Source organism: Carassius carassius, chromosome 39, assembly GCF_963082965.1.
Source record: "Carassius carassius chromosome 39, fCarCar2.1, whole genome shotgun sequence".
NCBI classification, from domain to species: domain Eukaryota; kingdom Metazoa; phylum Chordata; class Actinopteri; order Cypriniformes; family Cyprinidae; genus Carassius; species Carassius carassius.
In genome coordinates, this window is record NC_081793.1 from 12,519,766 (window position 1) to 12,533,677 (window position 13,912).

General features: G+C 43.1%; 1 protein-coding gene across 1 annotated transcript; it reads right to left on the reverse strand.

Moving 5' to 3' along the window:
* Nucleotides 1–682: 682 nt before the first annotated feature.
* Nucleotides 683–4,160, reverse strand: LOC132121031 (5-hydroxytryptamine receptor 7). Its single transcript, XM_059530220.1, has 2 exons — nucleotides 3,511–4,160; nucleotides 683–1,865 (listed from the first exon to the last, which is right to left on the reverse strand). The coding sequence occupies exons 1-2, from the start codon at nucleotides 3,987–3,989 to the stop codon at nucleotides 1,115–1,117; spliced, it is 1,230 nt and encodes a 409-aa protein (XP_059386203.1). The 5' UTR covers nucleotides 3,990–4,160; the 3' UTR covers nucleotides 683–1,114.
* Nucleotides 4,161–13,912: the final 9,752 nt, after the last annotated feature.

Genomic DNA, 13,912 nt, shown 5'->3' on the forward strand with positions numbered 1-13,912 from the left:
GTTTTATACGATGCATTTACCTTTGTATATTTATGTCTTTGTTTATATATTTTTTTTATTTTGTAATACCTTCTTTAAAAAATATTTAGAATTTCAACATTTTAATTTTAATATTTAATTTAGCAGTTCTTCTTCTTATTATTTTTGTTAACACATGACTTTTAACAACCTATTTTAATCTCTACTCATCATTCATGTTCAGTATTTCTTTTTACAATATTAATTGTAACTTTATATGCATAGACGTTTAATATCCAAGAACGTGGTCACAGAGCCACTTACTGCATGTTGATGTATTGTTTATCATCTGTTGGCCAAGCATGCTGACAGAAATTAAAGGCACCTGGCCACCCCTGTCATTTCACAGCTAGAAGAAAATAAACACCTTGCTTCTAATAATATGACTATTGGTGTGACACGCTCAGCTTGCGGTCACATTATTAGTGGCAATCACTGATGAGGATTTGGTGGGCAGAAGGGACGGAATGCAGTGAAGTGGAGTGGTGAAAACATCTGTATGGTTGCTCGTACACTGCATACTTTGTTCTTGTGTAGTATTATGCTATATACATTTGTCCTCAGGTACTTAAAGAGATGGTTCACCCCAAAAGGAAAATTCTATCATCATTTACTCACCCTCATGTTGTTCCAAACCTGTCAGCTTTAGATTTTTTTATGTGACAGTCATATAGGTTTAAGTTTAGAATTTAAGTTTATGGGTAAACTATCCTTTTTAACGTAATAAATCACAAAAAAATAAATAAAAAATACTTCTATGCCGTGCTTATATTATATAGCCTATAATATAAGCACAGAAATAAACATCAAAGAATACTGTATGAAATACAAACATGATACTGGTGTATTCACCGCTCTTTGATTACTATTTTTCTCATTCATCAAGCAATACGTTCTAATTTATAAAGCCTTTTATAAAACATTTCATGAAGCTTTATAACCATTCCAATTTCACTTAATTGAAGTCATTGCAATTTGACTTAACTGAAGTGACTGAAAGCTCTTCTGTGAGAGCAATAAAGAATTCATTAAAAACGTCTCTCAGTCTGCATGTGACTGCATGAGTCCCTAGAGAGACATGAAGAGTACGGACAGCCTACACCAGGTCAGGTCTTTCAGCTAGTTTCAAAGCCTCATGCATGCTGGCTGCTGATAGCTTGCGGTTGATGTTCCGATACCGGCAGCGGATGAGGTTGTGGTAGGTGGTCCTGAGGTCTCTGTTGAAGAATGCATAAATGAAAGGGTTGATGAGCGAGTTGGCATAACCCAGCCAAAGCAGCGTCCTCTCCACCCACAAAGGCACGCAGCTACACTGCACTCCACAGATGAACGGCCGCGCCGTAGAAAGCAGGAAGAAGGGCAACCAGCATACAGCAAAAGCGCCCACAACAATTCCGAGGGTGGCTGCTGCCTTCTGCTCTCTTTTGAAAATGGAGATGTTTTTACGGTCATTTTTGAAAAGGCGAGAAAAGCTCACACACACCTCCACCTCCCTCTGCATCTTTAGGACCGCAGTCATACAGTTCACACTTTCCTCATCTTCGGCTTTGGGAAAGCCAGCAATTGTGTGTTTGGCAACACTCACCTTTGCCACTCTGTATATCCGGTAGTACATAATGAGCATCACAGACATGGGGATGTAGAAGGCCACGGCGGTGGAGTATATAGTGTAGCCCAGGTCCTGGCTGATCAGACACACATGGTCATCGTTGACATTCTGAGCCCATCCAAACAGTGGGGGCAGGGTGATGGAAGCAGAGAGAAGCCATACAGACAGCACTATTTTGGCCATGCACTTTCCACTCTGTCTCACAGGGTACGTCAATGGCTTAGTGATGCCCAGGTACCTGAGAAAATGGAATGGAAAAAGGGAAAAATGAAAGAAGGAAAAAAAGAACTGTTAAAGTGCATCACTGTCAAAGAATGCATAAATGTGGGCACTTTTGCAGTGCCTTTCTTTGTCCTTCTTTGGAACATTGCAATCTAAGCTTGAAATAAGTCCTTGAAAAGAGACCGGGGATAGTTGTCATAATGAATAATTGTTTTATTTTTATTTTTTTTTATTTGTTTGGTAAACAAGTGATTATGATTAAATCACACTGACATACATTCGGACAATAGTCGAAAATATGTTAAAAGAGCCATTTCTATAGTAAAGTTCTCATGACAAGTGTGTTTTTAAAATTTTTTACATATACTCTAAAAAATTATAACCTTTAATTGAGATATATCTAAAAGAGATATATCTACCTGATTTAACCCATAATTAAGTTAAGTTTAGAAGCTTGAAAAGAATGTGTTTGAGTTATATTAGATAATAATAATTTTTACTTGAATAAAACCATTGAATTTAGATGTTTTTTTTTAAGTGTAAGCTGTTATAATTCTTTATCTCTCTCTCTCTCTCTCTTTCTCTCTCTCTCTCTCTCTCTATATATATATATATATAGCATATATATAAATGGTATGACTAATGGTTTACTGATGGCTTGACATTTTTTCCACGTTACTTTTTACATTTTGGCTGGCTTTATAAATCGTTTTGTGTTTCAGAATTATTTAAGTGTTTACATTTTCCTGAAAATGTGTTTAAATAAGGCTGTTTAACAGCATATTCAATTGTGAAACATACAGGTATAAGACACTCAAAGTAAATGCAGTGGCAGAGCTAGAGTTTTATACATGGGCTGGCCAGGGGGTGGCCAAGATTAATTCAGGGGGTCCATACCATGACAGAAAATCAGTGTATAACTCCAACCTGGCATAAAAAAGCATGAATAAATCCTATGATTGCCTTACTATTACTTCACATTACCCCACATTAGCTTTCTTACAGTAACTTCAATTGTTAGTCTATTGGAATTTATTTCTCTTATTTTTAAAATTAAAAATAAATGTATGCATTTACGCTTTTATCCAAAGCGACTTACAGTGCATTCAGGCTATCAATTTTTACCTAAAATGTGTTCCCGGGGAATCAAACCCCCAACATTGCGCTTGATATCAGTGCTCTACCAATTGAGCGACAGGAACACTATATTTTATCTATATTTTTTATCATCTGATTAAACAGTGGTTGGAGCTAAAGTTAAAATATTAACTCATACTCAAACTGCAAAAACTGCTTTGTTTCTTATTATCTAAAGTAACCTCTGTGTTGTCTGTCACAGCATTGTCTGTCCTCTTTGCTCTGCAATGTTTTTCACTCTGTAAGAAAATGAACATGTGGAGTGAGAGCGCGTACGTGAGAGTAAGAGGCTGGACGGTATCCCGGACGCGATGCGGCACACCAAGTTAAGAAATGAGTCTTTACAAACTGTTTTTCCAAAATGAACTACCCTGAAAATTTTCAATAGAGTAAAACTTTAACAACTTACCCCTGTCTCATATATACACAACTTACTGAATGAAACATTTAAACTATACAGTAATCCATCACTGATTAATAACCAAATTATTTTAAATTACAGCATCTAAATCTGGGAGACCTACCTGTCTATGCTTATGACACATAGTGTCATTATTGAAGCAGTGCAGCACATCACGTCCATGGCGATAAAAACATTACAGAAAACACGACCGAAGATCCACTGTCCTCCTATGAGATCAGTAATGCTGACAAACGGCATTACGACCACCGCAACCGACAGGTCTGCAACGGCCAGAGAAACGATTAAGTAATTAGAAGGTTGCTTCAGTTTCTTTACAAAACACACTGATATTACCACCAGCAAATTCCCGCAGATTGTTAAAAAGGTAAGCAAGGTCAGAACCCCTCCGATGAGCACTTTTTCAACATGTCCGTAACTCAAAATCGGCTCTCCGCATCTGGTCTCGTTATCCATAAAACTTGGCGTCGGCAAATGTGTAGTGGTATCGTGCATCTTGTTAAGAAAGCGCACGTTCATCACTTCAGATGTCAAACTAGTCATGACTGCCTGCACGCGATCCTTCGTCAGTGTCGAGATCATCTTGACTGTTGAGAGCTGTCCTTGGTTCTGAAAAGATGTTGCTCTTATCCATCAGATATCAAAGTACATGATGTGTAATAACACACATGTACTGCACTGGGACAACAGAAGAACTTCCCATATACACGCGAAGAGCCATTCAAGTTGTCAAATTAAAGCTCACAGAACGAACCGCGCGCTTTTACGGCATTTATTTTATTGGCGTCTTGACTGTGCGTAATGACGCGAGGTGTTTATGGGCGTGACTCTTTTTTTTTAAATTACAGAATGTGCCCTATTGTGACAGCAGGATAGTGATGGAATCTTACGAGATAAGTCAAACAGGACAATATCACCTTGTAAGAGAAAAAGAGAGTATAAGCGTCACATACATTAAACGTCCATTCATATAAGAATTGTGGGCAAGCGCAAAAAAGAAAAAGAAAAACAATGATATTTCCTGACACTTTGATTAAAAAATATTTTCGCTATTACCATCTCATGGTCTAATATAGAATTACGATTAGCCTACTAATTCTTTGATCACAGTGTTATTCCTACACTATAAAAAATTTAAGCCACTAAAATTTAGTTTACCTTAAGTAAAATTGCATTTATTTTATCAGTTTAAATTGTAATCCTGTTAAAACTCAATAATGATGATAATAATAATAATAATAATAATAATAATAAGCAGAACGTATTGTGGTTATTGTGATTTTTTTTAAAAGATAAATGACATTTCTGAACTGTGTGTAGCATTGTATAAGATGTATTAATGCAGGATAAATTCAGATAATCAATTAGATTAGCAGAGAAGGCTATAGTATTTGTGAATAAGACTGAAACTGGAAGAAAACTGAGGCATAGGAACAGTAGCCTATTTGGCTTCCATTCATCATTAACTCATCGAGGTGGGATATGATGGTGTCTTCTACCTCTATAGAATGACTTTTTACCTAAAATGGAAGAAGACTCCATTCCGGCATTGAACCCCATCACAGGGCTTTGCCAGTTATTGTATAGGATTGTCTGGGGAAAGTATAAATGTATATAAGACCTGGAGCCATCTGTCAGCTGAATTTAGTAAAAAAAAAAAAAATTCTCACCAAAGGGGAACCATTTGTATAATTTATGTCTGTCCTTGGATAAGTATAAAAGAGATAGGCAGCTTCAGAAATCTACTCTTTCTGATGAAAAGTGGGGACTTCTACCTCCCTGTGAAAAGTGTAAACACCCAAGGGATTGGGATTATTTCAAAATCCAAATTATAGTACTGACAATGGTTTCTGAATTTATACAGATGAATAAATGTGCCTGTAATAGTCAAGGTCAGTTCTTATTATGGAAGCAGATGGACCCTATTTTCCACCATACTCCACAACGTTCAGCCTTAGAATAATGGCGTTAAGATCTACACAAGGACAGGTCACTGCTAAGGAGATAAAACAATATTGTCACATTGTCTATAATACAACATTGGAAAAATGTGCCAAGAACATAGATAAAGTCAAATACAAATAAACAGACAGAGAAATGCAAACAACCAAAAGAAATCAAGAATTATGGCACATTATAAGAATCTAACAGTGTTATTAAACCTTTAGATTTTCTTATTGTTGTTTTACAGTGCAGTACAGTTTTCACTGCTACCTGATCTGCAGATGGATAGATAGACAGTTACCACAGTAATTATATCTGCCAGTCACTAGATAAATCCAGCAGACATAAATTATATAAAATGAACTATCCTCATTGTTTAAATTTGTTAAGAGTCCAGAAGGTTTGACACCCCTATTGTTTTATTCGTATTCATCCTGTTTCCAGCACAGAGTAAAAAAATAAGCTAATTGTCAAACAAGGTTTAAAATAAGAAATAATATGACAAATAAAATTGCAGTTATTAAAAATAAAGTCATCAAATTTTTTGATATTCCAGACTTTGATATTTACACCTGTAATGCATAAAATTCCTGTCTGCCATTTTAGATTAATAGGTAGCCTCAGTGTTTATGTATTGTAAAATAACAGTTTTCTATTTTAATATACTTTAACATATAATTATTCCTGTGATCAAAGCTGAAGTTCCAGCATCATTACTTCAGTCTTCAGTGTCACATGATCCTTCAGAAATCATTGCTGATTGATTATCAGTGCTTGAAATTGTTGTGCTTTATATTTTGGGACCTGTGATGCTTTTCTCAGGATTCTTTGATAAATAGTTTTTGTGAAATTTGTGAATAAGTTTCCATGTCCAGAAAGGAAAGAAAAACGTCATCAAAGTAGTACATGTGACATCCGAGGGTCAGTTAGAATTTTTTGAAGCATCGAAAATACGTTTTGGTCCAAAAATAGCAAAAACTACGACTGAGTCCCAATTCGCCTACTTATACTACGACCTAAAAGTATGTGCTTTTTTTGTGAGGAAAAAGTACATACTTTTGAGTGTGTAGCAAAAGAGTATGCACGTTCTGGGACATACTTCGATGACGTCATGCAACGTGAACGACAACGTGGTTGCCTAGTTACGCACACCACAACTGTTAACGTCTCATTCATTCTTGTATGTCCAATAAAATTTTATTTACTATTCCCATCTTTTTTTTCTCATCGTTTTTTTTTCACAATACATTTTACAATGTGTTCTTCTACCAAGTTGAGGAGTGAAGAAGCAGGGCGGCGGCGGCGTAGAACCTCCCGCACGCAATGGGTTGTGGGCAATATTCGAATTCTAACCGGAAATAGTAGACCATCCGGGTATCTTTGGAATACTCTTTTCAACATACTACGATTTGGGACGTACTAATTCTAGTTTCGGATACTATTTAGGACGGATAGTATGCGAATTGGGACTCAGCGCAAGACTTTATTTAGCATTGTCTTCTCTTCCGTGTCTGAGAGTTCAAAACATTTTGTCATATCCAGTTCGCGAACGAATCATTCGATGTAACCGAATCTTTTTGAACCAGTTCACCAAATTGAACTGAATCGTTTTAAACGGTTCGCGTCTCCAATATGCATTAATCCACAAATGACTAAAGCGGTTAACTTTTTTAATGTGGCTGACACTCCCTCTGAGTTCAAACAAACCAATATCCCGGAGTAATTAATTTACTCAAACAGTACACTTACTGAACTGCTGTGAAGAGAGAACTGAAGATGAACACAGAGCCGGGCCAGATAACGAACGAAAGATTGACTCGTTCACGAGTCAAGAACCGTTTCTGTCAGACGTGTCTGATTCGAGAACCGAGGAGCTGATGATACTGCGCATGTGTGATTCAGCGTGAAGCAGACCGACACACAGAGCGTCTGAACAGAGCGATTGATTCTGAACTGATTCTGTGCTAATGTTATGAGCCCAGGTAAACCAAAGGCTTGAATCAAGGGCAATCATCGCCAATGACGCCATAACACAAAAGAACCGGTGAACTGTTTTCTTCAACCGGTTTATTGAATCGAACTGTCCGAAAGAACTACTGGTGATCCGAAAACCGATGGAACCGGTTCTTGACTCGTGAACGAGTCATTATCTGGCTCGGCTTGGTGTTCATCTTCAGTTCCCTTATCGAGTCGGTCTCTCGACATTACGTATGGGGAAATCCATTTCCTCGAAATTATGAAGTCTGATTGAATAACTCTTTTGCTTGCAAATAGCCAATGGCGCCCTTGCCCTCACCTGATTGGCTGACAGCCATCAATATAGGTGACGGCGGGCGCCAAAAACCTCAGAATCTTTTTTCTTCACTTGAGTCTGGTTTCGCCGTGGATTCACGCATACACAGTGGAAAATTGTGGAAAATTATCCCCTCTCGCGTTCCGGATTTTACTCTTATAATGTCTCTTTGCCGCATGTGTGGTGGGCCCATTGATTTCCCGGACGCACACGAGCAGTGTGTGCTGTGCCTGGGTCGGGCTCACGCAGAGGCGGCATTCGAAGGTTCGGCATGTCGTGCCTGTGAGGAGCTTCCCATCAAGATCCTTCGTGCAAGGCTGGCCGTTACCCGCATCGGTGGCCCTGTATCTCCTGCCTCTCCCCCGTCCGCCGCCGTCGAGCCGCGAACCGGGAGACTGCAGAGAGCTCCATCGACGGATTCTGTCGAGGTACTGGTGTCGGCCCAACGCCCACGCCACCCTCACGTGGAAGATCCCCTCTCATACTCTGAGGCCAGTTACCGCCCTCCACTTGAAGTGCGGGAAATGGTCTCGTTTGGATATGACGAGGACGATGCCATGTCTACTAATGCCTCAGACCCGGGAGCGTGGTCCGAGGCCCCGTCTGAAGCCGCCCCCACATCGCTGGATGCCGAGCTTATGGCGATCCTCACGGAGGCGGTGGCAGATATGGAATTGGAGTGGACAGCCCCCAAGGAGCTGCCGTCTAAGAGATGGATGGACAGTTCCTTCCTCGGCGCGGGCCGCCAGGCTGAAGCCCCGCAGAGACCCGCGCTTTTTTTCTCTGAGGTCCACGAGGAACTCACCCGGTCATGGCGCTCCCCTTACTCAGCCCGAGCCCATGCACAGGGGACCCAGCTGCTGACGACGGTGGAAGGGGCGGAGAAATTGGGATACGCGCGACCGCCTCCCGTCGAGGATGCTATCGCGGCCCACCTGGCGTCTTCTCCCGGCTGGAAAACCGCCTCTTTGCCTTCTAGACCATGTCGAGCTACTGCTCACATCGCCGAGAAGGCATACATATTGGCTGGACATGCAGCATCTGCCCTCCACACGATGGCAATCCTGCAGGTCTTCCAAACTCGGCTCCTGGGGTCCCTGGACGAGGGAAGCCCGGACCCAGAGTCGCTCAGGAAGCTGCGCACGGCGGTGGATCTAGCTCTCGCGGCGTCTAAGAAGGTTGCAAAGGGAATCGGCCGCAATATGAGCAGCCTTGTGGTCCTGTATCGCCATCTGTGGCTGACGCTGTCTGGCAGGCGCGATGCCGAAAAAAGGCAGTTCCTGGATGCGCCGGTGAGCCCCACCGGTCTTTTCGGTGTCACGGTGGAATCTCTGTCGGAGAAATACGCCGAGACTGTCAAGCAGTCTAAGATGATGCCTCATCTCCTGCCGAAACGGTCTCAAGCCCCCCCTGCAGCGTTCCCGAGCGCGGTAGAGCGTCGTGAGCCAGAGCCACCGTTCCGCCAGAGGCAGCCCAGGAAGCCCCGTTTTGGTGCTAAACCGGCCTCTAGCAGCCAAGGGCGCCTGGCGGGCAAAAAGGAGCAGCGTTCCTGATGCTCGTGCCAGGGGGAAGAGAGCGCGGGACGTGTTTGTAGGACCCGCAGCGAAGAGGGCGTGTTCCCACCCAGAGTTCGTCAACGATGTGAATGTTGTGATAATGAAACCGCTGTGTTCTGTTTCAATAAACATGCATTACATGTCTCAGCAAAAGAGCTTTCTTCCTCCCTCTACTATTACCCTCTACATAAGCGAAGCCTCTCCCCCGAGAGACGTTTCGCAAAGCGGAAGCTCGGGGAAAACCGAGGAGGTGGCTTTGTATGCTCCCGTGCAAGAAGCCGTGGACGAGTCACCTGCCATTCATATAGCGGTCAATGCTTCCCCGGTGGCTGGCGCGCAGCCCCCGCCGCAGCATGCATTAATACCATCTGTATTGAGTCATCTGGGCGCGTGGGCCACGCTCCCCGCGGCATCTTATTGGGTGATCAACACGATAAAACGCGGCTATACACTCCAGTTTGCTCGCAGACCACCCCGCTTCGGCGGTGTGATTATGACAGAAGTATCAGAACAGAGCGCCCCGCTGCTACGAGCAGAAATATCCTCTCTCCTGGCCAAACAAGCAGTAGAGATAGTGCCCGAGGAACGGAGAAATTCAGGGTTCTACAGCCGTTATTTTCTAGTTACGAAAAAGGATGGAGGTATGCGCCCCATCTTAGACCTGAGACTACTGAACAAAGCGCTCGCAAAACGCAAGTTTAAGATGATAACTGTGAAACAGATCCTCACGCACATTCAGGCCGACGATTACTTCATTGCAGTGGATCTAAAGGATGCATACTTCCACATCCAGATAGGCCCACATCACAGGCGCTTCCTGCGTTTTGCATTCGAGGGGGTGGCGTACCAGTTCAAAGTGCTGCCGTTTGGGCTCGCTTTGGCTCCCCGCATATTTACAATGTGCATGAATACAGTGCTCGCTCCCCTGAAGCTCAGTGGAATGCGCATACTGAACTATCTCGACGACTGGTTAGTCATCGCACGGTCGAGAAGCGCTCTCGAGGAACACAAACACAGACTCCTCGCCCATCTGACAGGTTTGGGGCTGTCTGTGAACATTCAGAAGAGCACGCTGCAGCCGCGCCAATATATCACATTCCTGGGTATGATACTGGACTCGCGCACTATGATCGCGCAGCTGTCAGAGACGAGAATCCAGTCGATTCACAATACACTAGCCCTCTTCGTTCAAGGCAGAGCTATCCCCTTAAGAACGTTTCAGAGGCTGCTCGGTCTGATGGCGGCCGCAGCCTCCGTCTGCAGACTGGGCTTGTTGCACATGAGACCGCTTCAACACTGGTTACAGAGCCGAGTGAAGCCGCGGGCGTGGAGAGTGGGAACGGAACGCCTTATCATAACGCGTTCATGTCTCGAGACTCTAGCGCCTTGGTTCGGCTCGACCATATTCGAGCAGGGTGCTGCTATGGGCAGAGTGGTCAGAGGTGTGTTTCCCCCAGTCAAGTTAATGCCGCTGGTGCTGCAAAAGATCAGGGAGGAGAGATGTGCGTTGATCCTGGTAGCACCCAAATGGCCCAACCAGCCGTGGTTCCCGGGACTGGTGAACATGTCGCGGCTTCCCCCGTGGCGGATCCCGCCGGGAAGGGACCTCTTATCCCAGGCGAGGGGCACCATATGGCACCCCAACCCAGAGCTTTGGGAACTGCATGTGTGGCAGATCAGCGTGGAGTATATCAGCTAGTGCTGCAGACAATAGCAGAGGCTAGAGCCCCTTCCACAAGGGGGGATTTATACACTCTGAAGTGGAAAGTATTTGCTAACTGGTGTGTTGACAAAAATGAGGACCCCAGCAGTTGCGATATCTCCATTATTCTGACCTTCCTACAGGAACGTCTGGATGCTGGCAGTACCCCATCTACAGTGAAAGTCTACGTGGCCGCTATCGGCCAATCAGTGGGGAGGCACCCCCTGATAACGAGTTTTCTTCGGGGAGCTAGGCGGCTTAATCCACCCCGCCTTCATCAGATGCTGGTCTGGGACCTGTCGTTAGTGCTTAGTGCGCTGTCCGACCCACCTTTTGAACCAGCCGAGTTTAGCGACCTTAAAGTGCTCTCATTTAAGACGGCGCTACTGCTCGCGCTAGCTTGCGGGAAACAAGTGGGAGACTTGCATGCCCTGTCAGTGAACAGCGCGTGTATGCAGTTTGGACCGGACGATTGTATGGTCAGACTTTTACCCAAACGCGGCTATTCGCCTAAAGTACTCTCAACGCCGTTCAGAGCTCAGATAGTTACAATTCAAGCATTTTGCCCCGAGGAGGACAGTAATTCAGTGTCTCAGAAGTGCGCTTTGTGCCCCGTGCGTGCCCTGCGTGCTTATGTGAACAGAACTAGCCAGTTTCGAACTTCAGAGCAGCTTTTCGTCTGCTACGCGGGTGCCAAGAAGGGCAGCGCGCTGTCAAAGCAGAGGTTATCACACTGGATAGTGGAGGCTGTGCGACTAGCTTATGCTTCCCTGGGAACCGCCTGCCCAATCGGAGTGCACGCCCACTCCAAAAGGAGTTTGGCGTCGTCATGGGGTTGGGCGAAAGGCATGTCTATTCAGGACATTTGTTTCGCAGCGGGCTGGTCGTCTCGCAACACGTTTGCGAGATTCTATAATTTGGACATTCCCTCGTTCGCATCACATGTGCTGTCAGTGCAGGAGGAGGGAGTTGAGCAGTCATTGGACTAGGTTATGGCACGCCTTGTCTGGCGCGTGCACTAGCCATGGTTTCGACCAGGTCATATAGACAGCGTCAGTTATTTTAGTAATAGCTGCGGTTAAGGCATTCATTCACTATCTAGTGTGGCCCCCTTATTATGCCCGCATTATAAGCCGGCAGTGTATTCCCAAGCACCAACATATTGCTGCATTTTCCCCATATCACACCAGTGTTGCTTATCTGGGTGCACTGGGTTACGATGGTGTAAGAGCTGATTTGGCTCTGTGCCAAAAGGGGTTTCAACCAGGTCCGTTACCCGACCTAGAGCTAATGCGCTGTAAGAACTAGTGTATGCTCTTCTGTGGCTCGATGTGAGCTGGGCCGGACAGTATTTCCCACACGGCGGGGGTTTTATTGTTCCCCATACGTAATGTCGAGAGACCGACTCGATAAGGGAACGTCTCCAGTTACTCACGTAACCTTAGTTCCCTGAGAGGAGGGAACGAGACATTACGTAACCTGCCGTGTGGAAAACCTTCCAGCCTCATAAGTCTCGTTTAGTCGAAGATTCTGAGGTTTTTGGCGCCCGCCGTGACCTATATTGATGGCTGTCAGCCAATCAGGTGAGGGCAAGGGTGCCATTGGCTATTTGCAAGCAAAAGAGTTATTCAATCAGACTTCATAATTTCGAGGAAATGGATTTCCCCATACGTAATGTCTCGTTCCCTCCTCTCAGGGAACTAAGGTTACGTGAGTAACCGGAGACGTTCTCTCTTCACAGCAGTTCAGTCAGTGTACTGTTTGAGTAAATGAATTACTCCGGGACAGAGCCATATAGAGAGAGTTGCGACAACCTGAAGTTCGAAATGTTTGGTTGTCACGAGATTCGTGTCGACTTCAAATAGTTCCAGGAAGTATTATTATTCTGGTAATAAAGAGTCAATAAATGCATTTATTTTATATATGTATACAACACACCAACATGTGTATGTATCATGAGTATGTAGTTACAGCGATGTTGTTTTTAAAATATCAAATCAGGTCATTTTTGGGATTAGTGTTCAATTAGTAGTGTTCATTTTTATTAGTGTTCAATTAATAGTGTTCATTTTTCACTGATCTCATGTTAACTAATGTCATATTGATGACTTTCAGGTAGTAGAGAGACAAGCTGGTGACAGGTGATTTTCAGCTCGCATCGCACTATGGGCCAATTAACAGTTAGCAGCAGTAATTAGCATGTTAAAGAAATGTAAAATGAAGCTTAATGTTTATAATTCTTACAATTACATATAGTAATATAATTATGTATTATAGATAATATATCTATTATATCTAGTATAATTCTTACACTACTTATTCATGTACAGAATATATTCAGGTTTAAAACTTGTATTAATTATGTATGGCTTATGTATGGCTTCCCAGCTGACATAGAGAGGAGAAAATAATGGTTGGCTCAAGTCAACAGGAGCAATTTAAATATAAATAAAAATTACAAAAACAAAAAATTGTTAGGTAATTATACTTACATTTATTTGCACTTTTTTACATGGAAAATGATTTACTAGAAATAAGGAACAAGCAAAGCCTTGCAAAACCCAGGGAGCTGAGATTCATGGTAAGACATCGCAGGGATTCATCAGTGTTACCTATAACTGTGCATTTAACCACTATGTGATATGTACTGTATGTGGGTAGACAAAAAAGTTGTGTGTGGAAACTAAACTCAAGTCACTCTGCAGGCACATTTTGAGGCAATCCAATTTGTCATGACCAAAAAATTAAAGAGTAGGCAGAGACCAGATGTTATTCCCACAATCTTTGTACATCGTCCTGTGGTCAAAAAGAGGAGGGCCCTGCTCCACGATGCACCCCTAGACCTGTAAACATACAGCAAATGGCTGCTGATTACAGCTATATTATTTCAGGTGATACATATAATAAGTACAGACTCGTACTAGTTTGAAGTAATATTTCTCATTTTGAGGTGATGTGATATTTTCAATATTTAAAATTAGCAATACCATGTATTCTGCCTCTATCAGTT

Excerpts from the sequence above, each read along its gene's own strand:
- LOC132121031 (XM_059530220.1), bottom strand. The coding sequence starts at position 3,989 with ATGATCTCGACACTGACGAAGGATCGCGTGCAGGCAGTCATGACTAGT. Across the intron at positions 1,866-3,510 it reads TGTGTCATAAGCATAGACAG|GTACCTGGGCATCACTAAGC; the intron begins GTAGGTCTCCCA and ends CCATTTTCTCAG.